The sequence below is a fragment of the Camelus ferus genome, chromosome 1, assembly GCF_009834535.1.
Source record: "Camelus ferus isolate YT-003-E chromosome 1, BCGSAC_Cfer_1.0, whole genome shotgun sequence".
NCBI classification, from domain to species: domain Eukaryota; kingdom Metazoa; phylum Chordata; class Mammalia; order Artiodactyla; family Camelidae; genus Camelus; species Camelus ferus.
In genome coordinates, this window is record NC_045696.1 from 56,135,666 (window position 1) to 56,163,001 (window position 27,336).

Here is a 27,336-nt window from a genome sequence, read left to right on the forward strand (position 1 = left end):
AAAATCTAAAATAGAAAAGCCTCTTTAAAATCTATCCATCTACCCACCCACACCTTCATCCATCTAATAATACTGAGCATGAAAGAGTGTGTTAGGTCTCTGGATAGACAGATAAAAAGACAGTTGTCTGCCTGGTTCAACAGAAATAGAAAATGGAAGGATAATTGTACAAACTAGCTGGCAAGAAAGGCATTCAACCGATTCAGGACAGAGGCATTTTTAAACTAAAAGATCTCTATGCCCATGTGCCCAGCATCTAAAAGAAAAATCTAAAAAAGGAAAAGATGAACAGAGGTTTTAATACAAGACATTTTGACAAAGCCATTATTAAGATAATCTTTAAAATAAACTGAACATCAGAGGTCTGTAGTCACGCTACTTAAGGTCCATGCTGCCTATTTTCTCTCATTCATTTACTCTCTCTTACTAGATCACCTACCCTTCTGTGTATCTGTAGTCCACTCAAGAGCCATGGTGGTTTTGTGTCTTATTCTGGATAATGGAGTATGTATGTATGTATACATGCATGCATGTGTACGTGTACACACACACACACACACACACACACACACACACGGCTTGAAAAAAACAATACTCTTTTTCTCTAGGTAGTAGACAGTCATCTCGGACTTTGGTAGAGAAAGAGGGGTAACTAATGAAAGTCAAAGATGGGCAAGAAAAGAAGATGACCCCCTAAAAAAGAGAAGCTATGGGATCCTGGAGGCTTCATCGCATCTAATGACATAGGGGTGAGGTAAATAAAATCCATGAAAACAATTAAAAAGACTAGGTTCTTAACCTAGAGTGGCCAGTGGACAGCCTCTGTGAGGACTTCTGTGAAATGCTTTGAGTCAAACACCCAAAAAGTTAAGGAATTCTAAACTGGACAACCACATATAGCTCTCCAACTTCTATATATCATTGCCCCTTTCCTCTTCTTAATTACAGACACTCCTTAAGGTCCATTGCTTTCCATCCATTAGCTCTTCCCTAATTTGTAGAGCTTGTTAACTGTTGTAGCTTTTGCCTGTGTGAATGAGGAAGCCTCCATGTACTAAAGTCCTGTTCTTTACACTACATATCTGTCCCTTTTGTGGAAACAGATGATGGGCACTTCTATGGGGCTGTCACAGTTAGTTCAAAATGTTCATAATTGTTTTTTGCATACAACAATTACAACCTTCTCCCAATATTCCTCTCTATTCGTGGCACTGAATAGGAAGGAAATGGAGGCAATGAGTATGAATATAAAATGCAGTGAAATAATGCAAAAAAAAAAAAAAAAAAGAATGGCATGTTGGAGGACAGCAAGAGCAAAGTAATAGAACTTTTCAGAATCAGGAAAGTATATGTATTCTTGAAGGCAGAGAATAAGGAGTGAAGAAGAGAAGAGATTGAAAATGAAAAGTTAATATTTATTTACTAAATACGTGTGTGAGGCTTCAGTAGGGGGATAATTAAGGAAACAAGGAAGCCAATAATACTGAAGCGGAGCTGGCTTTAGAGAAGAGGTGAGAGGATAAGAGATAGATTGTGTCACCCCAAAGACATGGTTCAAAACAAAATGGCAACAGGTTCCAGAAGGTTTTAGAAAACTTCATGCATGATAAGGATATATTCAACCAACTGCAGATGCCATAAAACTATTCATCAAAAAAAAAATCACATAGTAGTTTATTAGGAAACATTATGAATGTTTTGATGGTATATCAATCATTATGTACTCTGTCATCAAAACATAACCACAGCTTTAACAAAAGCAACGTAAATTTTAACATAGGTATCAATAAACCAACCAAGATAGATATCAACCAACCAAGAGGTTAATCAAACTTGCTTAACTAAATCTTGCTGCATTGTTTACACTACAAACTATAGAAGAGAAATTCCCATGAAAAGACTGCTGTAAGTAAAGGAATCTTAAAAACAAAAACCAAAACAAAAACAAAAACCCAACAAAACCTAAATCTAGTTGGCAAAACCTGAAGTTTCTCTTCTTCAAAATATAAAGTTTCCAAATTTATTGATAAGAAGGAGCAGGGTAAGAAACTTTCCTAGTTTTTTTTTTTTTTTTAATTTGCAGGAGTTGTGTGGGGGTAGGGGTGGAAAGAGGTATATATGTTTGTTCAAACTGTGTTGTGTGAAAGCTGAGGATAAATTTGAGAAAAACAATCAATGTATAAACCAGAGGGAAGAAATCAACCCTATATTGACTAGACCTACTCTTACAGTGATAATAAAAGACTAGTCATCAGGTGGAAGGGAAATCTTTCTTTGCTAGCTTGGAAAGAGCTCAACCTGCAGACACCCAGAAAGAAGTCTCAAAAAGAGACAGACTTTCTTTTTCTTCTACAAGTAGTGTGAGGTCTTCATGTGTGTATCAGATCTCTTAAATATAAATGAAAGTTGTCAGCAGTTACCTATATAGTTAAAACTGCCATTTTCCCCCCTCTCTTCACAATATGGTCTAAATGACTTAACAACAGCGTGCCTGTTTCATTTGTGCACTTTTTTTTTTGAATAGTAATTCAAATGCTAGGATGGTGCACCTTAATCTTATACATATTGAATTCTAATGCTGCTTATTTGGATATATTTTTTAGATGACCAAGTAAACCCATCATAACTGCTTCTCCCCTAACAATTTCAAAATCTCTGACGAACCTCCTTATGTTGCCTACATACTCCATACTTATTCAGAAAAATAAACAAACACTTAACTAATCAAGAGATCGGACAAACAGTAAATAACTTACAAGGCTTGCTCCTGCTATCTGGTAACATTAACAGTCTTTCCTGTGTGAACTACATGATACCTGCACAAACCCATAACTACTTTGCCTTGGAAATGTCCAAGAAGAGGTATCATAATTTATACTAGTCACCCAAAAATGTGTGAAATCATTTTTTGTACTACATCTATAGTAATGATATATTTTAGAAGTTATTTAGCAAAATGGTAGTATTTTAGAAGTCCTAGGGATTAAAAAGAATAAGCTTCAGTAACCTGAAAATTTTACACTCAGAACTCCATTCTTGATGAAGTGTAATAAATGAACCATTACAATGAGTTCTTTCATCCAATTAAACAACCTTTTTGAGCATCCAAAAATAGTATGTACTAGGGAGGATACAGCTCAGCAGTAAAGTGCATGCTTAACCAAGCACGAGGTCCTGGGTTCAACCCCAAGTACCTCCATTAAAGATAAATAAATAAACCTAATTACATCCCCATCATCCCCCACAAACAGTATGTACTGCTAATATGTTGAATTCTAGGGGAACTAGTTCGTGTTATTTTGTATCCATTTATAACATGATCTTACATATCTCACCGTTTCATGCTGTAAGTTTTTAGTTTTATTTCTCATTTTTTCTTTGTCGTTTTGGAGTCAACTTATTTTTATTTTAGAGCTAAGTGTCCTTGAATATCCTTTAATCCAGCCATCTCATTTTTTTTAAATTAGGAAACTCAGAGATACTGTTGACCAAGTTCTGCAACTAGTCAGAGAGAGACCAGGAACAAGACTTTAGGTCTGACTTACTTCCAATATGCAATACTGCGTATCTTTATTGCCTTGGTTATAAATTACATACCACCAGTGTTCTGGTCTTCCTGGGAGTGTATCTGTCCAGACTACACACAGACCTTTAAGTTTTATCTTTAAGTTAAGATATTAGTTTTTGATTGTTTGTTGCTATATATCATTCCACATTCCTTCCAGCACTGTGGTCAAAGCAGCAGAGCCAAACAAATAATCTCTGGGAAAATGAAAATAATTCCCATAAATAACTGTTCATTCAGATCCTAAAATTTTTAATACAGTCAATATTATTTGTTGTTAGTATTCTAGTTGTTGAACTAAAACTAACTTGACCCCTTTTAGTGGCACTCATGAATTTCTTCCAGCTCTCCCTGGAGTTTATTTCCTTTGGATTATCATTTCAATATCTAGAAGAGTACAGCTTACCTAGCAATTTTATTCTTCTAAATTATTTATAAAATATTAAAGAACAATTCTGACATCAGTTCCTTTGATAAGTATAAACAGCTCCACCTCTCATTTATTTACCAGAATAATCCATTTATACCCAAATTTTCTCAAATCTATTTATAAGGATCTTTTATAGCCATTTTTCACCCATAAGATCACAACAGAAAAATGGATAGTCACATAAAAGTGGCAAGTTTAGTTTTAAAAAAATGGAGAGAGCACTGCAAATTAGAGCACTCTGAGTTTCACTTTAGAATCTGATTCACATCGTACTTATAAGAGTTCCTATCTTATGTAAATTTATTCCTGCTATTGTAAATTACAGTAGTCTAAAACCAAAGACCCTCAACTCAAGATTTATAGTAATTTAAGAATATTAGAAGATAATGCATTACCTCAGGTAGTTGAAATACTATGCCCACTTTAGACGTGGCGGAGGATAAGGTAGGCTATAAGAAAATGTCCAGGACATAGAAAGTCAGATAAGCAGGTAGGCTGACCACATTTATGTGTATCACTATTTTACAACAGGAAAATTGGCTTGAAAATAATTGCTGCAAAGATATGGAACCTCCTAATTATCGTAAATGAGTTACAATAAATTTTATAAATAAGCAATCTACTGCTTTCAAATGAAGGAAGTATACCCCTTTGATAAGCTGGCCTTCTGTAACACTTGATTTTGTTGCCCATCTATAACTTGTTCTCAGTCCCCTGTTCGCATCGTTTCCTTTTAACACATTTCTACACTCATTTTAAAATCTCTTTCTCTGATTCTTTCCCCATTTCCTTTTGTTTTCTCTTACTCCTCCTTTTACTGTCCTTTTCACTTGCTTTCTGGAACCCCTTTCTATTTCAACATTACTTTCCTCATGTCTAGATACTCTCATCCCTGTACCCCAAGACATCCGAAGTCTGCCTGAGTTTGCATGTTGCTTTCTGGGTGCCACTAAATATCCTGTTTTAACTCTCATTTAAAAAGCAGTTTCCCCTTCTGGCCTAACCAAGAAGCCATTACGCCTCCTTATCTCCCTACAAAACGCCACTCCTTCAGATAACCCAGCTGAGTGGTAGAGCAGTAGGCTCTTCAAACTAAGTCACACTAATGTAAATCGTTGATAATCTTCACTCCTCGCCTGCCCAACCCCAATCCTGTCCTGTGCCCTACGGGGGAAAATGCCTGCCAAAATAATTTTACTTGTAAATATCTCAAAAAAGAATTGGATAGAAAATTGGGATTGGGGATGTGTGTGGTGAAATCAGCTGGAGACTCACTTTTAAACATACAAAATCACCTATTTCCCAAGATATTTCAGCCTTGAAATAGGCAAGGAATTGGTAAATAAAGAGAAAACTGATCTTTGTTGAGATTTCCTGATTCTGCATGCTTCCTAAGGCCTGAGTCAGTTATGTCCAACCTTTGAGATCCAATGACTGAAGGAAAGGGAGAGAAGCAGTTATGCCAAAGGTCTGTCCAGGTTTCCAATGCGCCTGGATGAAGATAATACTGTCAGTCAGGGGATCCTAGAACACTGAAGCCCCAGTGCCAGAAAAATGAGAGGTGTGACAGTCTTCCGATTTATGCATCCAGAAAGTCAGAAGGATCTCAGTTTTCTGTCCCATATCTATTCAACTCTCTTCTTCCTCTAGCTGATCACAGAAATACTTGTTTTCATTATATGAAAGTAATACTAATTACCATCTATGGCCATTTACTCACAGCACAGTAACAAACATCAAATTTTAGTTAGCTGTAAGCTTTACTATATTTTACTCAAGTGTTTAACCTTCATAGTTCTGTTCATGTGGTAGGTCTACCTTACTAATTAAAACAACCAAACTAACAACTAAAGGGAATATTAGAAACGCCCAATAAGTACTGGCTGCATGAATTAATAAATACTGTGTGTATTTAACATGGCATGTAGCACTCACCCAAGCATTCACTGAGCACCTACTATATGCAGACCAGGGATTATCTTAAGTTCATTTGGGAGAAGTAAGATAGACTTCCTGAAAATTTACTTTAAGAATGGAGGGAGGTTTTATTCCGCCTACAGCAGAATCTCACTAATGACCCCTGCCCACACCCTACAGTGGTTCCCATCTCTGTGTTCTTTCTAACTATACAACCAACTGGAAAGTTGGTTCTTCTTCTTCAACCTCTTCAATTACCCAGTTTTATTCTGATCATCCATTAATTGCTATTAATTAGTACATGCTCTAAAGTTGCATCTGCATAACAGTTACATCTTTGCCTTAGTAAACAAGATCACAGTTTGCAAAGACTGATCCAAAATCAGAATATGGAGGATCAAACAAAATGACATCAAATAACACCTCTTCCCTGGACAGCTGTGTCCTCATCTAGAAACACTGTTTTTAATATAATAGTGATACAGAAGGAAAGGGAGAAAGTACTACTCTAAGTGATCACAGCCCAGTTTTGGAAGACAGAGCGGCATTTTAAAACTTTAATAAAGGAGGGCCATATCACAAAATGATGTCATGTTCAATTTAACACATTTAATTTTACGAAAAACCATTTCAAGGATATATTTACAGGGTCTATTTGAATAGATACAAAGATTCATGTACATCCTCCTATCCTCCTTCTCACTGATATCCACAGAAGCACATAAACACTCTAATAGCCACAGAGGTTGCCAACCATACCTACACACACCAAATCCCAATATTCAAATATTCTTCAACTCCTCAAAGACATATGCACATTCAGACATACACAGAGCTATATTTATGTTTGATATTCTAGGCAAATATAAAAATCTGATCTCAAAATATCATTCTTCATTCCTTAACTTGTAAATGTTAGATACGTATGAATAAAGTCTGAATTAAACTATTTACTCTTTAAAATGAGTCTTCTTTTTACTTTAGTTGATTCTTTTATTTAACAGTATAAAAACTGCCTATCTGCAAAAGTCCTTCCAATATTTCCAAGACCATATTCTAAAATCTAAGCCAATTTATTTTTGTTAATTGTATGAATGCAATTTATTAGAAAACAGGTAAATAGCATTTACCAGGTCCTGATTCATTATACTGCATAAGCTTAGGACCACAATGAGAAAACACTTCACATCCACTAAGATGGCTATTAAAAAAAAAAAAGGGAAACCAAGTATTGGTGAGGATGTGGAGAAACAGGAACCCTTTTACACTGCTGATGGGAATGTAAAATGTGCAAGCCACTGTGCAAACTAGTTTGGCAGTTTCTCAAAAAGTTAAACATAGAATTACCGTATGACTCAGTAATACCCCAAAGAACTGAAAACAAGTAAACAAATTCATACTTGTACACAATAGTCCTAGCAGGACTATTCAAAATAGCCAGAGGGTAGAAACAAACCAAATGTCTATCAGTAGATGAATGGATAAACAAATGTGGTATATCCTTATGCTATGGACTGAATGTTTCTGTCCCCCTAGTCCCCAGTGTGATGGTATTTGGAGGTGGAGTCTTTGGGAGGTAATTAGGTCATGAGGGCAGAGCCTCATGAATGGGATTAATGGTCTTATAAGAAGAGACACAAGAGAGGTGATCTCTCTCCACCATATGAATAAGAAAGGAGCCATCTGCAAACCAGGAAGTGGTCTCTCACCAAACATCGAATTTGTCAGCACATTGGTCTTAAACTCCTCAGCCTCCAGAACTGTGAGAAATAAATCTTTATTGTTTATGCCACCCAGTCTATGGTATTTTGTTATAGTAGCCTGAACTGATTAAGACATGATACAGTAAAATATTATTCTGCCATAAAAAGGAATGAAATACTGGTAACATGTTACAACATGGACAAACCTTGAAAACATGCAAAGTGAACTGAAAGAAGCCAAACACAAAAGGTCACATATAGATTCCATTATAAGAAATATCTAGAATAGGAAAATCAATAGGCAGAAAGTAGACTGGTGGTTGCCAGGGGCTCTGGAGGAGAGGTTAATGCAAACTGATGGGTATAGAGTTTTCTTTTTTTTTTTTCTAACATTTTTTATTGATTTATAATCATTTTACAATGTTGTGTCAAATTCCAGTGTTCAGTAAAATTTTTCAGTCATACATGGACATACACACTCATTGTCATATTTTTTTCTCTGTGAGCTACCATAATGTTTTGTGTATATTTCCCTGTGCTATACAGTATAATCTTGTTTATCTATTCTACAATTCTGAAATCCCAGTCTATCCCTTCCCACCCTCCACCCCCCTGGCAACCACAAGTCTGTATTCTCTGTCTATGAGTCTATTTCTGTCCTGTATAGAGTTTTCTTTAGGAGAAATGAAAATGTTTTGGAATTTGAGAGAGTTGGTGGCTGCACAGCACTCTGAATGTACTAAACACCAATGAATTGTTTACAAGGATTCAGACCTTATGTGAATTTTATCTCAGTTTTTAAAAAGCTTAGAAATTTATAAAATAATAAGTTTAGTTGTTTTACATTTTATTTTCTTCAGTAATAATGGGAAATTATTAGCTGGTGACTAAAGAATCAAATGTAATTACTTCAAAAATGATGCATGTGAATAGCGAAACTGAATTCTGAATTTTAAAACCTGACCAAATAAAAGGTTTACTAGTATCTCAGTTTTGATCAACACATATAGGTACATACACACATTGAAGAATATGTATCAAAATATGCCTCAATTTAAGGAGAATCATTCTCCAAACTATCCATCCTAAGTATCATCTTGTATGCATTTGTGTTTGTACCAAGTTGCTCACTTGACAAGCGGCTTTCCTGATTTGTATATTCTGAGAAACAAAGTACTGAAGATACTTAGTGTGAAAAAAACCTCAAAGTTTTCTTCAAAGTTTGGGAACTTTAAAGTCACCTAACAGAAGTGATAGGAAAAGAGGGAAAGAAATTTAGCATTGACTTAGTAGTTTCTGATGTCAATACTCCACAGTTGCAAGTGCTGGATGTCACTGTATAAAAAGCCTTTTAGAGACCCACTTTAAAAAGCAATCAAGTAAATAATTACACTGTGCAGACAATAAACATTATACCTAACAGTACAAAAGGAAAAAAATGTACTATGTTATATAAATGGGTACATGAAGAATTTCCATCAACAGCTTCATATAGATTCAAAAAGTGCTTCATATCAAAAAAGTTAGGTGATGGAACCTAAAAAACTATACATATATAGATGGTTCAAAAAGTACCTCTATTGATTACAAAGACATAGATGTAAAAGATGCATGTAAAGAGTCTGAATAAAATTATTTTATGAAATTTAAGATTAAAAAAAATCCCTAACTTAGTATTAATTTTATTTAATATATAATTTTAAATATAGTCAAGTTAATAAAAAAGAACCCTTTTGAGATCTTCTAAATGGGAAAATAGAGGATCACTTTACATTAAATGATTATCAGCACATTCATCAGAAAAAAGATTGAAAAGAGCTACACCATAAAATGCTAAAAGTGATTATTTTGAATGCTGAAAGTAACTATTCTGGGATTATGATTTTAATTTTCTCTATTCTTCCTCCGTCTTTTCAACATTTTCTTCCATCTATACGTACTATTCTTTTTTTAATTTTTTTTTTTTTTTTCAGTGAGGGGAGGTAATTAGGTTTATTTGTTTAGTAGAGGTACTGGGAACTGAACCCAGGACCTCATGCATGCTAGGTATGCACTCTACCACTGAGCTATACCCTCCCCCTATATGTACTATTCTTGATTAAAACAAAAGCAGTAAGAATTAAAAATAAAATTTATTTTCTCAAGAGGTCTAAAACTTACATGACATGGAATCAAAGAATCTCTGTTCTAGAAGAGGCCCAAAAGATCTCACCTTCTCTCAGTCTAACCTTCTGCCAAACTAGAATAATCTTATTTATGAATTGTAATGCCTTCCAGCCTTTTCCTGATACAGAGATCAATATTTTACAAACAATTTGTTCCACTGTTACCAACTATAAATTCTTCATTTACTTATCAACAATTTTATTCAGTCTCTATTTATGCCAGGGGCTGAGGTCTTTACAATAAGCTCAAATAGGTACTGCTCTCTAATTTTGCTACTATTTTCATTTCACAATGTGGAGAAAGAACATACATCTATTCTTTTCTTTAGAAGACTGTCTTTGTGGTATTTTTAGACAGCTCTCAGGAGTCCCTTACATCTTCACTTTTCCAGGCCCTATATTCAATTCTGCTCCTTTGTATACTCTACCTGTCATTCATTAATGTTCTTCTTAAAGAGGCACAGCCAGGACCTAAAACAACGTTCCAAATGATTTCTGATCAGCCCTAAATAGTCAAAATTGATAGTTTCAGGATATTTGAACATTTTTCTTTTATGAGTGTAGACTGCATCAGCATTGCTTGAAGTTACATAGTTAATATTGACAGCTGAAGATTACAGTCAACTGAATCATCCAGCTATTTTACCAGCAACTCAGGTCTTCCAAATCTACAGCTTAAACAATGCAATGTTTTCCACATTCAATTTTAGAAAAGTTTAAATATGGGGGGAAAATCTGCCTTGTAATAAAGGAAATATATCTATTTCCTGATCACACAGAGCTCTCTGTTTATTGCTTAAGCAATCTATTTATTGCTTGTTTTATCTACAGGGAATTGTACACTTTCAATGCTCAGTTGAAGAAGAAAAATCACATCATCAGAGCCAGTGTGGCTGATGAATGAATGAAAAATGAACACAGAAATGGTGAAGAAATGACTATCCCTGAGCTTTTCAGAAACCACCAATGCACAGACTCAGTTTTATTATCAATGTTTTCTCAGCAGCAGCAGTGATGCCAAGCCCCAGAAGGGATGAGAATTTCTCTTCTACATCCTTTTAATACATTTTAAGAGGGGATTTATAGGACTCCAGTTGTCCCCGTTTGTTTATTTAAATTTACAAAAATATAGACACCAATTTATTTTCAAGTTTAAAAAACTTGATATAAATCCTTGGGAAGCAAGAAATTTTAATAGTCTAAGTTTCAGATACAAATCTGAAGGTTAAATTAGCCTTTAATTAGTTGTTAATTAGTCTTGTTAGTGATAAATCTCACTCAGTGAAATCTCTATAACTTCTCACATGAGAAGACTCATAATCTACTAAAAATAAGAGGATATGCTTTTTGAAAAAATTTACCTGCCACTATTTTGTACAAAACCATACAAGTGGTAGCCTAATAAGTGGTTAGATGGTTCCTACCTACACAAGTATTTAATATGCCCACTTTTATCCGATATAGATTTTAATTAATAGAGTGTCACTTCACACACATATGTACCTTTCCCAGAAATGGTAGAAGAGCTAAGTGTTAGGGGTTACCTTGAGTGGTGAAGTTGAAGAGTGCAGGTGTGTCTCGCCCATTTGGTAGTTTGACATTTGGGTCCCGTAATTCATCAAAAAATGAATGTGCACAAGCTTCCAGTGGTGTCAATCGGGCAGTTGGTGTATACTCCAGCAGACGGCTACACAGTGCAATTGCCTCCGGTGGAGTTCGGGGCCGGAAGACCTACAGTATAAAAAAGAGAAAGTACAGTTAATGTTTTATTGTAAGAATCTTAGCAAATTATCCTCTGAGTACTGAGTTAATTCCTACCACATACAAAATTATGGTTGAATTTGTGAAAGGAAACTTCTAGAATCAAAAGGAGTTAACTACACATGATTTACCACACTGTGGTGAACTGCTAATTAAAGACTATATGAGAAAAGCTCAGGGAGGAAACTAGAGGAAATGGTAAAAAAAAAAAAAAAATCTATGTATACTAATCATAAAGCAGTACAATCAAACATGCACATAAAATATGACAGGCACAAAAGCAAGCCTGGGTCCTGGAGGCAAGCACAACTAGAAGAATATAAAATTAATTTTAAAGTTTTGACTGCTGTGGCAGTGGATAAAATGTTTCTTTTGTGTAAGTTTTTAGCAGAATAACTGTTGATAATGGATAGCACTGTTTAAATTTGGCAATTAATTTCTTTTAAAAAAGAAAACCTGTTTACTCTAGGTCTATAGATGTTAATGATTTGGTATTAGCTCTTCAATAAACAGAGCCTATCATTATTTGAAGAAATTCTTGAATACTCAGAACTTTACAAAATGTCCCAAACTGTTTTCTCAGGAACTGTTATCATGAATATGGCCAGTTTACCCTCATTTGAAATGTCCTAGGGTTTTAACCAGGAAGAAACAAATGTGTTTTTCATTAAGAGCCATTAACTCACAGGAAAAGTAAACTGAAAGCTATACTGAAGCAAAATACAAATAAATTTGTTTAAAAGACTAAAAAGAATCCTACTCACTTTACGTCTTAAAACTCCTAATAGAACACTGGAATTTGACACAACATTGTAAAATGATTATAAATCAATAAAAAATGTTAAAAAAAAACCTCCTAATAAATACATAAAACTATGAAAAAATATACTGCGTTCTAAATTATGGACAGTTAAAGAATAAAAGCAGAAAGGGGAAGAATAGAAATAAACATAAGCAGATGGATAGAAAGCCTCTGAAACTGAAGAAAAATGAAACATACATGCCTTGATAGGAAGAATACAGAATCAAATAGAAGGTGTGACAGTGGTGGTAACACACAGAGAAACAGATGTGTAAGAATGGAGGGAAACAGATCCACAAGTGAGGAAAGGACACGTAGACCGTGACAAGGCACCGAGGAGCCTGAGAGGCTAAAGTTTCCTAATGAGAAAGGCTCATGTAACATCTGGCTGTTCACCTAGGCTGAAAGCAGGAGAACCAGTTACTACCACAGAACTCATTAGATTTTAAGATACTATTTATAAGAGTACTTACTTTCTACAGTGAAAATTTTTTTCTTTTGTTTTTACACAAAGTTTATTATTAGTAAAGATGTTTTCCATGGACACTGAGAAATTGATTTGAGTAGATTATCAGAAACTTATTTCAAAACATTAAAAGCCTTAGTCAATTTATTTGGCAATGTTAGAAAACCCTCTCTGTAAGGTCAAAACCTGCTCTGTCTTTATTCTTTTGAGTGATCTGACTTGCCTCAGTCAAGGAGCTAAGTTGTTATATTATTTGAAATGTTTAGATCTTCCACTGTTATTGGTCATTTCCCCCATTCTTGCTCCCCAGACAGGTCCATAATCAAACTTAGAACGTAAAAGAAAATAATCAGTGCAAACATTTAGAAAAATTTTCATGAAAATATTAAGTACTACCGACATATTTTCTCTCTCAGGGCAGTTCGCACTTATTTGACAGCATATGGATTTATTTTGCCAGCTAGTCTAATCAAAATGTTTCTGCACCAATATGGGAGCATATAAGGTAGAATTAAAGGTACCACCACCAGAAGCAGAAACAACTATCTCCTAAATTCAAATGTAGGGTAGCCGAACAGTGAGTGTATTTTAAATGAAAAAAATTCGTGTTATATTAATGAAGATTTTCTGGTAAGGCTACTAACAAACCAGTACTGTAAGCATATTTCTGATTATGAAAAAAAAATCCATATCTTTTTGGTTTCTTAGTAGCAACAAGTGACCATTCATATTGGTACTAAGACATATATTAGCTTATTTTTGCAAGGAAATCCTAACTCATGGAATCAAAGAGTCAAAAACAATAAAGAAAAGAATTCATTCCAAGAGCCTACCTTAAAATCAAGACTTAACCTGCCTTTTAAAAACACATCCATTATTACTTTAAACTCTGAGAGATTCCTGATGAGAAAACCCTTGGTTCAGTACTCTACAGATAAAGGTTAAGTGGAAAATTATGTGGGGTCAAAACCCAATCTTCCCAAAGTCCAGATTACTGACCATAAGACACGTTGTGGTAGCATGTAACTTCCAAAACTTACAGGCCAAAATAGAAACAGCTCTTTTGAATCATCTTTGTGTCTGAAGAAAAGGAAACTAGTAACTACTGAGATCTGGTTTTTAATAAAGAAGTTTCTGCTGCTGTTTCATTCCTTACTTATTTAAATTGCTTAACACTCAATCTTTGGTTCTGTGGATTTTTGTCAATATTTATTATTTTAAAAATAGTAATTCTGAAACTCTACAACTCCTAAACTTCAGCTTAGATGTCAATAAATCACTCACGAGACTGACAATCTAAATATACCATAAGCAAAACCTATACCATACAGTGAATGAAAACAGAAATCACAGCTACCTACGTTGTTTTTACTATTACATTTCAAGAATGAATAACTGTTTAACCTTTCAGAAAAAAAGTTGTCCCCCTGGTTTTATAGACCTGCCCTGAAATTTTGGGGAAAAAAAAAATTAAGTACATACCCGCACTCCTGAGGTGAAATGTCCTGTTCCTGACGAATCCTAAAGATGAGAATGCAGTGAAATAATCCAAACAGGGGAAGTCAATCCAAAAGAGAATAGTCCAGCAAGGAAAAATATATCCAATGTTATAAGAAATCCATGGTGTGGGGGGGACATAGAAAATGTTTATACAGTTATAAACTTTAAACATCAGTCTCCACAGTAGCAAGTCCAAGTTTTAAAAATTATTTCACCACAGTGTATGCAAAAAAATTTGATTGCGCAATGGTGAGGCACAGTAAAGAAACATTTTAATTTTAGTTTATTATGTTCCGATGCCAGTGCGTTTATTAAAAAAATACAAAACCAAAAAAAGTTAAAATCAAAATGAAATCTAGAAGTAAAGTTCCCAAAGTAAAGTGTCTGGTCTTCTACGACCCGGATTCACCGTCCATTGACATGGCTGGGAGGGGGCATATTAGCCTGCTTTTAAAGATATGAATTCCCAATATGCTAATTTTTCTCTATCAGTGTATTCCAGTACACAGTATAAACATTTTTTAGTGATGAGAGGAAAGTAACAGATATATTTAATTTATATTACTATAGACTTCAAGCCAGATATTTTCAATTTGTGTGAGCTAAGAAGATCAGGCCACCGCGGATTATTCTCCATTTTGGATTGACTTCCCTGCTAAAAGATATTTACTGACATTCTCATTATCTTAGGACTCTTCAGCAAATTGACATTATCACCTCAGGAGTGCGGGTATAAACTTACTTTTTCTATTGCGGGCTTTGCCCCCTCATACCCTTGCACCCATTACTTAGGAAAGATAAAGAACATTCCTTTTTGGAAAAACTCACTGAAAAAAAATTCTGTATCTTTGAGCACTACAAATTCAACACAGTTCCATCTGAAAATATGCCCAATTCACCCACCAAAAGCTAAACAAAAATATATACAATAAACAATACAACTAAGGGATAGTCACAGTTATAGGTGACATGCATAGTAATGTACACCAACACCTAGGCACAACGGAGCCAAATATGCAAGGGAGGTAGTAGGGTCTATTATGTCTAGGTATTGAGAACAAAAAATGGCAGAACTCACCAGTAGCTGTGAATTCCCTTGGCTATTCTAAGAGAATTTAATATTCTTTTAGGATAGTTTCCAGTGGGGGAATTAAATATTTTGCAAAAATAAATAATCCGCGGATTACTTTTAGTCTGCAGACTAAAATTTAGTACACGGATTAAAATCCGGCCCATCAGAATAAATATCTCTCATGAACTAAAACACAACCAGGTGGACAAAAATAGAAAACCAGACTAAAAAAACTGAGAGCACAAAGTAAGACTCAACTGGGCCGACTAACGATTAGTGCGCAGACTAAATATGGCCAGCCAAGAACGTTAGCAAGGCCATGAAGAGCCCAAAGCACCCCCTGTAAAAACTAAAACCAAAAGGAAATAAATAAAACAAAACAGAACAAAGCAAAAAAGAAATAAATAAACAAAAGAAAGAAAGAAAACAAAAGAGAAAAGTAAAACTGAAAAGAACCAATACACTGACATGAACTTTTAAGTGATTCAAATACTACCTCACCTGTGCAGCAACTCATTTTCTTAAATTGAAACAATCTGTCATCACAAATACTAGTCCATAGAAGAAACTAAGAGAAAAAAATTCATTTTTTTTCAGAAAGGAAGTCTCTGTGGTACTGAACAAATGCAAATGAGTCCTTAACTGAAGAGTTATTCAAAATAAATTTGCATTTGGATAACTCAAAAATGATAGAGGCAATTTTCTCCTTACATGTCCTAGAATATAGACTTGCCATCAAATATCAAATTTCAACCTGGAACTAACTGTTATGACTGAATCTCCAGCCCCTTAAATATATATATACCATATGAAGGCCTGTGGTTGAATCTCATAGCACCAACTCTCAACAATTCTATTGTATTAAACAACTGACCAGAGCAATGTAAAAACGCCCATAGGCAAAGATAATTAATCTAAGTAGAATGCAGAGCAAGTGCTGTGCCTATTCTTAACAGCTATTCTTCCCAAGTTTTCATTGTGATAAATGTACAATATAGACACTGTTCTCTGGTCATACACAAAATACACAAACATCCAGTGTTAAAAACTGATAAACCATGAACACTCCTAAAGAGCAACCCTAATACTGGCTCTCAAGTAATCTATTAGTCATCTACAATTATTTGCAATGTGTAAGCCTAAATAGAGGACTAAAATGAGACAATGCCATGGATTTGTTGAAGAGTTGGAAGAATTTAAGTCTATTGAAGTGCTCGTGTGCAGTACATAATTCAGGAGAAACACAAACATCCTTTCCTTAGCTACAACAGAGCTAGCATTCAGAAAATTTCAGCTGCACCAAATAAAGACTTAAGAGTTTTCCTGAGCTCTACCACACATAAAGAATATCATATATGTGCTGATATTAGCATTTAACTATGCAATGTAATTTCTCCCTCTAACCTCAATTACTGATTACAGTCCCACAGAAGTGTGATTTACCAAATGTCCACTTATCCAATTTAATCTTTCATTATTCATAAAATGGTTAAGAATACAGGAATATTTCCTTTTCATCCACACCTCCTTATCTTAAGGGATAGTCCCCTAAGCTACAATAATTCCTGCCTTTATTGACACCTACGCAAATCCAAATCCTCCTTTAACAGTACCTGCCCCTCCATCCCCTCTAGTCCTTCTGTCACCTTTAAAGCAGGCTTCCTTTCCCCCTCTACTAATCACACTGGAGACCTTCCTTATCATACCTACAGCATGTGAAATAGCTTTGAACACCAATAGCACAAAATCAAGTATATGCTTATATATTATATATAGTATTCATATTTGATTCAGCTAAGTTAGTTTTATCACTTATAAGTTTCTCAAAGAGGAAGACTGTATATTTTAGTTCTTTTGCATCCTTGATGGTATCCAGCAGAGCACTGATTACATAAAAAGATATGTGTTTTAAAACACAAATAAGTAAAAAAAAAAAAAAAAAAGGGTTTTACCTTCTTTTTCAATCCACCATCAACCCTATCCTGTGCCCCACAAGATATCTTGAAATTTGTCTTAGCATTCTTTCTTTTTTATATTAGTCTTCTTAAATATGGATTAGCCACCCTAGCAGCTGGATTTTAATGTGCAATAGTTTCCAAAGAACTAAGAGTAATGCTAGCATAAACAGAGTGAGGTCTATTCACATAGGAAACTGGATGTTAGAAAAGAAGTGACTATTCTAGCACTAACAAAAATGTAGGTAGAAAACTCAGCAGATAACATAGTGTATTTATAAGGCAAGTGATAATGTATTAATTGAGTGTAGCAGGCATAGGGGTTGAGTAATAATACAGAAATTGATTATCTAAGCAACAGAACAAAACAGACAAGTGGCAAACAGGAATTCTAAGCCCACTTGAAAGGCATTTTTGTTAATATGTGAAACTATAGTTAAAACAGGTAAGTTTACCAAGTGAAAAATCTTGTATTCTGAGGCTCAAGGGAAAAAAAAAAAGGATGATGAAGAAAGTCTTTTTTAAAAAGTATAGCAGTGTTTTTGGTTTAGCTTTAAGCATACAGAATAATAAATATAATAATTAGTTCAGTCTAGTCTAATTCTTTTGATGGCTGAAGTGACTTTAGAAGTCAATTTCCTACTTACTGTTAGCTAGTTGGAAATACTAGTATTCATTCATTTTGCAGTATGTGTACTATGTTCTAAGAAATCACATATTATAAAGATCGATTTTTGTGGATAATGCTTTCTGGGATACTTAACCAATGATCCACATGGTCCCCACGTAACCTACAGACACTTAACTATGAAGTCAACTACTATGTATGCCAAAAACTTAGCAAAAAAAATTCTAAAGTAATTGATACTCATTTTATCATTCCCAATACCAAAGAGAAATTAGGAACCCCTATAATACATATGGTATGACTTGGTAGGTACTACAGGTGTTATGTGGCGGGAATAACCATGGAGAGCTTGGATAAATAGAAAATGTTTCAAACGGAGAAGTGAGATTTGAGGTCTTGAGAAAAGGTCAAGATTTGGCAAGCAGAGAAAAAGAAGAACATTTTAAGTGTGAAAAAAAGACACTAGCAAGAGGTAGAAACAAATGTGGCTTCTCTGGGGAACAATTAGGTGAATAGTTTGATTAGAACAAAAAATTCAGTGAAGGTACATGATCCCTTCAAAGTTAGCAGGACAACACGCCCATATGTAGCTAACATTCTAAGTAGCCCTAATCAAATTGGAAGAAATTAGGGCCTTTGGGATTCTAATCTACTTCCTTCCACTAACTATATGTATCATTTATGAATTTCATTACTCTGAAAGAATATACAGACATCTGTGTTACCTAACTGACCTCACAGGATTATTTACTACTGGGTCAAAAAGGGGAACAGTTGTCTTAAAGAACTTTAAACAAAAGGTTTAGCAGAATCAGGTACTCAAAATAGGGATGAAACTTATATATTACAATATAACTTTATTAGAAACCCTTAATCTACCGTAACTAAACACTAAGCTTTTAAACTCATTGCCCAACCATATGCATTTAAGGGTGGAAGAGCTGGACAAATTGGGAAAGACTGGGCTTAACTGACCAGATGACTCAGGAAAGGTTAAGAGCAGGACATAGAACTAAATCTCTTGCTTTTCTGTAAAGAAAAAGTAGAAATGATTAGGAACAGTGACTGGATACTCTGTCATCCAAACTGGGAAAGTGAAGAGTGTAAAGGAACATGCAATTAATAATTACACTGGACAAGCATGAACTGGGACATGTGATCACTCTTGTCATTATATATATGTCAAATTTTCCTAAATGCAATGAGGGATCAGGGAAGAATTTTAAATAGGAGGGACAATATCACATGTGCTTTTAAGAAAGCTGACTTTGAGGCCACCTCTCTCTCTCCCTCACCTTCGGAGACCGCCAGCACTCTGTCTACAGAGTATGTATCTACTTTTACTTTAAACTGAGCACCCAACCCCACCTCGTGGCCTTTCTCTCTTGCCTTCTGAAACAGCCTGCACTCTATGCAGTACGCATCTCTGCAAATAAATCTACATTTACCAAAAAAAAAAAAAAAAAAAAAAAAAAAAGCAAGCAAGCTGACTTTGACAGCAATGAGGATGTGAAAGATGTGAAGAAGGGAAACCAGTTAGGAGGTAGGAGGTTGTCTTTTTTTTTTTTTTAAACAATTTTATGATATAGTGATGGCTTAAACTAAAGCCAGGGCAGTGGACATAGGGAGGACAAATCTCAGGACTACACTGGAGGTACAATCTTTACATTTATTCAGAACAAAAATGAAATAATCCTTTATATGCATACTTTATTTCTGAAAGAATCTAAAAAAAAAGATACAACAGCTAACTGCTACCTTACAAAAGACAAAACTTGATGCACAAAGGGTGGGAGCAGTGCTTAAACCAGATCCTTACTTAATACCTAGCAGACTGTCATTTAACCATACCTCCACGTACTAAACACAGAATTTAAGCTTCCTCTCTCTTCCAACCAATCTCCGTCTCCATTTAATTCTCAAATTACTTTTGTTTTCACTTCCTTTTGCTTTCCATCTGGCTTTTATTCTTTTCGTGTACAGCATACACCAATGCAGAGGTATTTATCCTCCCCACCCTCACTCCCAATGTTGGTCCCTATTTCAAAACATTAGTACATATTTCTTTCCCAACTTAAGCCACAAATGCTTATTCAATGAATGAGGTTGTTCTGGCCATTAAGTAATAGTCAAGGGCATCTTACTGGAGTTTTAAAGTCTCAAGATTCCTGCCATATATTATACTGGGGTTATTTCATCATTTTGTTTGCCATCTTTCTTACACATCTGAATACTCTCGACCTCAATGTTCATGGAAGATATTTTCTCCCTTGATGTTTATGTCTGCCTGCTCTTTTGAAGACACGAGCTCCTACTTCTGAGGATACAGCCACACTACTGCAGCATAGGAAACGAGGGTTCACATGTTCACAGCTTCAGAAAATGGGGCTAAAGCGGGGCCTAACATAAGACCTCAATAAAGGCAAAGTAGCAGACTCCTGTTTACCTGCCTTCCAAGGGCAAAAAGATCTTTTCTTTAGAGAACAATATTATGTATGTTTAAAAAAAAAAAAACTCCATGAGCTGAGTAGCGTTAAGAGAGCATTTCTCAAGCTGGTATCCACTATCACAACAGAGGGGAGAGAGGAGTTAGTTCCCTCTAGAAATTTTAAATTTTGTTATTTTCATCTTGACAATAACCTATTTTTTAAAATCAATATAAGCATATTCAGGATCACCTAGATGACAGAGTAGTACCATGGAATTTCTGTGTTTGTATGTGGTTTAGTGTTTACAACCACAATAACACCAACCTAATTGTGTACACTAATGAGTAACTAACATACTATTACATAATAAATGCATTTGTACCAAATGAGAACCAAATTATGTCAAGGCACACTCTATGAATGAAGGGTTCACAGGAGTTTGAAGAGACAAAAATAGCTGGGAGAACTGAGTTATTATTCTACATATGGTACAGGAAAGGAAACCTAAATAAAACAAACAAAAAGGGGTTTTGTATAGCTTATTTGCATTTGAAAAAGATGAATGCAGGATACAGAAACATCAGGTGTCCATAAGGGCAAAGGAAGGTGTCAAGCACGCAAATTCAACACACTCTTCTGCTACCTGCATGTTAACTGATAATGAACCATTCCTCACATTCCACCCTGGCTAATACCTGTGTTGAAGAGATATAATCCAGGGGAAAAATGTAGAATATGACATACACTAATATTGATAGCAGTCTTGATTAAAAAAAAAAAAAGGACCAAGACTGCTAAATAAGATCTCCTGACCTCATTGCAGCATTATATTGCTCAGAAACTCTGTATTAGGGGTCACATGTGATGAATACTTAGATTAAATTAAACCAAAAAAAGCTTTGCTTAAATACAGAAATGCAGAACAAAGAAAATAAAATCACCTACACTCTTCTTACTCAAACTACTGTCAGCATTTTGGAATATTTTCCTATAGTAATTCAATACACAGAATTCTCTTTGCTTTTTGTTTCTTTTTAACATGGCTGAAATCATAGTACACTACAAACCACTTGTTATAAAACTTAATTTGGAGTAACTTTGCTTGACTCAAACTGCAACTAAGTCTCTAAATCCAAATAGGTCACCTAGGATTCTCTGAGTTTAGAACCAGTGAGAGACCCTAACAATCTGACCAGATTCAAAAGAAATTTCAAGTACAAAGATCAAAGAATGATTTATCTCAGAACATTTAATGTTTACTATAAACTTAAAAAGAGGGCTGGGGACAGGGCAACATCTTGGTCAATAAAAGCTGCAACCTGTAATTCCGGCACTAAAATACTACTGAGATCTTTGATTCTAAATAGTAAAATTAGTAACAAAGGATTTTCTGAAGTGAAGAGAGGTAATGATATTATCATAACCTGAAAAAAAGTAACCTGAATCATAATACAATTTAGAAAGAGAAAGAGACATACTTTGAATCTGCAAATGTAAATTTTCACTCATAGCCCCGAATTACTTCACCTCTTACTATAAAAGATCTATAATCAATTAAATGAACTTGTCAATGTTCACAACAAACTGTTATACATATATTTTTAATATTAAAAAGTCTGTTTGAAATCATATTGAAAGCTGAACACTTCTAATCCACAAAAGTATGTAATTGGGAAGGGGGCTACATGGCACATAGCTAGAAGTTTAAAAGATTTGGCATTAAAACACACACACACACACACACAAACACATACACACACACACACACACACACACACATACACAAAGAAAGGAAGCTTAATCCTGGCTTTGTCACAGCCACTTATGTAATCTTAGATGAGACATTTGCTATCTTTAGCTAGTTTCAGAATCTGTAAAATGAGAGATTCACTCTCACTTTAAACCCTATTGAAATTTTTTTCCCCTCTGCACACAATTTCACAAATCAAAATGACATGAAAACAAGTTTTTTAAAAAATCTCTCTAAAATCATTTCAGTTAAGTATCAAAGCAAAACACAACAAGTTTTCTCCTAAGTTAGACTTTTGCTCTTAGAACAGGCTCCATCTAAATGTTGAAGTTAGGCTTTTTCAGTGGCTAGAGACATCCTGTTGACATATCAATTGCTTTCTCCTAGCAAGATCAAATCTTCGTTTTCATTCCTGCTCCCAAAACACCAATAGGAAAGTAAACAAGAGAAGAAAAACACAAAATATCATCTGTAATAAGGTCTATATATTAATAGTTTAAAAAAGAATAAAAATACATAAAATGTATATTTTATATGCTGTATGATACTGAATAGTAAGAATCTGTAACTATGTAAAGAAATTACTTCTGAATTTTAACTAGTCAAAATTTACCTGTAAGAGCCTGTTCCTAAGTGAAATTCTTTATTTGAAGGATATGTATACATACTGTTCTCACCCTAAATAAAAACTCAGGCTGGAAACTTTCTACAGGAAATCAATGGAGATGAACCTATACAGTGAAAAACTGAAGTACAACTACCCAACCATTTTCATACACAGAAGTGCTGTTGTACTTTGTACTCTGGTAGCCGTCCAGTCTCAAAATAGTTTAAAAACAATGAGAAATCCAACTTCTAGTTAGCTACTGGTTCATGTGCTTTATAAAAAAACTCTTTTTTGACTCACCTTAGTCCAAGGATGTGCCTTAATTTGAGGGAATTTGAATTCTGTGTAGTTTGGGTTCATTTCTCTAATTTGCTCCCTTGTTGGTGTCCCCAGGACCTAAACAAAGAAAGTAAATTATTGCCATATTTTTCTATACACTTAGAAATATAGTCTTTATGTTTTAATGTATTGGTTTCACTAGAAAAAGGAATTCCAAAGTTACAAAATACTTACTGATTAAATAGAGCAGATTTTGTGAAAGCCTTTAATTCCCAACTGACTACAGAACCTATGCTATATTACCCTATACAGACTTTCATGATAATAATAATAATAATGGTAAATCAGGGTTGTAAAAAAAAGATAACTCAAAAATATTCAAGTGAAAATACGCATCTTTATTCTGTCTAGAAAAACAACCTATCGCAATGACAGCACCTAAAATGAGAATATCTTTTATTCATTTAGTAAAGTAAGCCAAAAGTTTTATTATCAATAAATTAGAAGAATCTTACTCAAACGTGGTCATCAATAATTTCATTCAACCACTGAACATTAAGTGTATGTCCCCGTGTACTAGGAACTACACCACGATACATGAAGGACACAAAGAACAAAAGATTTCCTGCTGTGATAAACTTACATATCTGTGTGTGGAAAAAAAGTATAACTACAAGATGAAAATATATTGAGCACTTCATTGCCTACAAAGCTGTACTAGGCACCAGAAAAAGGAAAGTAAATGGACCTGTCTGCACAAAACAGACAATGGGAAGAAACATTAAATACTATAACCAGCACTCTGAAGAAAGATTACATATAATACCCATCTTCGTAACTCTAGGGCCCAGTTTAAAACAAGTTTGTTGAAACAAAATATTAAGCCATGTACAATTCAAGGATATTGAACAGAAGGAGTAAAATGTAATGATAAGTACTTGATTTGTGGCAATCAATAATCAGGGCAAAGTAAGAATTTCAGTATTTTTGTCATTGTTTTTGGTTCTAATTCTCCAGACTTCACTAAAACTTTCAGAACTTAATCAAAATCTTAAGTTTCATCCTTCAAAAGACACTCTTAAGAAGACAAAAGGCAAGCTACAGACTGAGAGAAAACATATTCAAAGGACTCTTACAATTCAAAAACAGGAAGACAAACAACCAATAAAAATGGACAAAAGAAAAGATATCCAGTGCTGGTGGAAATGTAAAATGGTACATCTTAGAGAATACTTTGGCAGTCTGTTAGAAAGTTAAACATATACTTACCATACACTCATCATTCCCACTTCCAGCTATTTACCCAAGAGAACTGAAAGCATATGCCCATACAAAGACTTGTACACTAACGTGTATAGCATCTTTTTTGTAACTGACACAAAGTAGAAATAACTCAAATGCCCACAACAGGTGAGTGAACAAATAAATGGTAGTATATTCATACAATGGAATACCACTCAGTAATAAAAAAGAACATGAATGAATCGAAATAACTATATACTGAGCAAAAGAAGCCAGACAAAAAGTACCCACTGTATAATTTAATTCATATGGAATTCTAGAAAATTTTCTGCCTATAGTGACAGAAAGAAGATCCATGGTTATGAGGGGCCAGAGGGAAGTATTACAAAGAGGCACCAGGAAATTACTGAGGGTTATAAATATGTTCATTATGTCGATTTCATGGTGATAGTTTCATGACAGGTGTATACATATGTCAAACTCACCAAATTACATACTTTAAATATGTATATATACTTCATTGTATGTCAATTATACCTGAAATAAAAACTTTCAGAAATTATTTAAATATTAGAATACATAAAGTTTGAGTAAGACAGGTGGAAAGAACATTGAGCTATAGAACAATAGTATTATTTGTCAGTATAAGTCAAAAAAGAATCTAGTTAACTATAAACTGACCTTTAATTGCCTTATAACTTCTGAGCAAACTCCTGATGTTATTAGAAATAAAATTAAAAAGATGTGCAAAAATAATCTAATTATAACACATCATTCTAACTTCTATATCTAACATTGTTCTGGGGGAAAGCTCACTCTTAGGGCACTGAAAATAAAGTTATATTTCCAGTAATAAGACTTCCTTTCCTTCTTGTAGTAGAATTCCAGCTTTACAGAGAGGAACAAGATATCTAGCACTGGGAAGGGAACTCTCTGGCCTTTGCAGCTGTAGCTATCAGACATCTGTAAGTCAGGAACTATCCATACTTAACATATGAAGGCTAAAAGGAATCTTAACTTAGTTTTTATTTTTAAATAATAAAGCAAGCACTTACATTCTATATTAGATCTTTGATGAAGGGTGTCTGTGTGTATATGTACTGGGGAAAAGGGAAAAGGGTGAAAAAGAAGGGAGAGTGAACTTATTGATAATTCTGCCTCCCAAATGCAACTCCACTGGATTCTTTCAAGTGCTAAAGAAAAACAACAGCAATGATATGAAAAAATGAGTATTTAAAAATGTATACACCTTCAATAATCCTATCACACACTAATTCCATTTTAAGGCAAATATTCTAACCTATATATTTAGAGGAACTATACATTTATTCTCTGTAATAACACAATATTGCAGGCAAAAGCAAAAACCTAACATTGAATTAATAAACTGTGATGTAGTTATCCAATGGTATACTAACTAGCAATGAAAATAAATGAACCAGAGCTACACATACTTTATGGCTGAATCTCACGTAGTGGTGAGTTTTTACTCAACAATGAATATATAACCTGCCCTTTACAAAGTTTAAAAATAGGCAACACTAAACTATATTTTAGTTTACATAGTAAAACTGTGAAACTAAACTGAAAGCATAGAAATATCTAGAAAAATCAATAATAGATTAGCTTAACAGAGAGGATGTAGGAGGAAGGATTGTGACTGGGAGGGGCCTAAGTAGTTCCTCTAATTCAAATTCTTAATATGAGTGGTGGTTACATGGATAGCCACTTTATTATTATGCTTTAAACTGTACATTTTTATGTATTTTTGCAATATAATATATTTCACAATAAACAAAATGATACCTAAGAAACGCCCACTCTTGAATCAGTGAGTATTTTTTTTGTGCAGTCCCTCTACATTTACTGAGTACTCTGTTAACACAAGGCACAGTCCTAACTCCCTTGGAGTTGGTAAGAATGCCAAAAGAAATGAGGGATGTATGCTGTCCATTAGTATATGCATCTTTTTACTGTATGGAGAGAGATCACCTGAACTTATCAACCATTTGGCTGACTTTCCCACAGGGGCTATGTGTGAGAATTCAAGAATTACACACTGTGTAATGAAAAGGCAGGCTGCTTCCTGAAGTGAGTGTTTCAACTCTCATTATGCATTTTATTATAATCTAAGAATATTCCAAATGGAAGTAAAGCTGTGAAATACACAATAAAACAGGTGAGAAACATATGACATATACACAATGTTTACTTAACAAAAAAATTTTAATAATTTATTTTATGTGAAAGCACGAAGGTATACTACATGTGTGTATATGTGTATTAACTCCCACATTCTCCCTAAACTCACCATCTCACAGCCATTTAGAGCTAAACATTTACCCCAAATTTTATAAATGAAAAATTTCAAACATGAGAAAAGTTGCATCCTTTTTTTCTAAATAGTGAAAACACTCTCCTCTTATATCAAATACCCATGTGTATGATTAACATTTTACTATATTTGGTTCATCACATTTCCACTGATCCACTTTATTTTCTGATGCATTTGAAAGTCAGCTGCAGTACCTGTCAGCATACATACAATTAAATAAGGTTCAATATTAATGACTTTGTAATCCAGCATTTTTTATATACCTAGAATCCTCTTTCACTAGTACATGGATGTGAAAAAATCTTTTACGACAATGGGAAATAATCTGCTTTGATGACTGGTGATGATATTAAAAGATTCTGAATAGTACTTTTAATTGGTGGTCAGAGTTTAACTGTATTTTTACTTTAAAAATGTAGGTATTTGTGACTTTTAAGGAACTTTATTACTAACTAGTAAATGGAATCATTGATATATTCACTATCAATTATTTACAAGCAATTAACTAAATAAACTAGTCTCACCATGAAGTGGCAATGGAGACCTTTTTATCCCTTTGTTACAGCTACATGACCTTAAATCACTAAGGGTACTAGATACAGAAAGAGAGATTCTAACGTCACAGTCTATGTTTAATTTCTCTTACCAAATATTCAACTACTGTATCATTTTTCTTTTTCTTCTCTCTCTCTTTTTTTAACCTTAAAACTACATTCTCCCCAGGTTGGCT

The 27,336-nt window shown here is 34.3% G+C and overlaps 1 protein-coding gene across 4 annotated transcripts in view; it reads right to left on the bottom strand.

Moving 5' to 3' along the window:
- Nucleotides 1–27,336, bottom strand: part of GSK3B (glycogen synthase kinase 3 beta) — a 167,563-nt gene that overhangs the window by 16,940 nt on the left and 123,287 nt on the right. For 2 of the 4 annotated variants that reach the window (XM_032479975.1, XM_006190481.3), the window contains exons 8-10: nucleotides 23,051–23,146; nucleotides 14,292–14,330; nucleotides 11,325–11,511 (exon numbers count right to left, since the gene is read on the bottom strand). In XM_032479975.1, coding sequence (XP_032335866.1) covers nucleotides 11,325–11,511; nucleotides 14,292–14,330; nucleotides 23,051–23,146 — 322 coding nt within the window. The remainder of the gene's footprint in view (nucleotides 1–11,324; nucleotides 11,512–14,291; nucleotides 14,331–23,050; nucleotides 23,147–27,336) is intronic. The other 2 variants (XM_032479986.1, XM_006190482.2) reach the window with 1 other exon arrangement.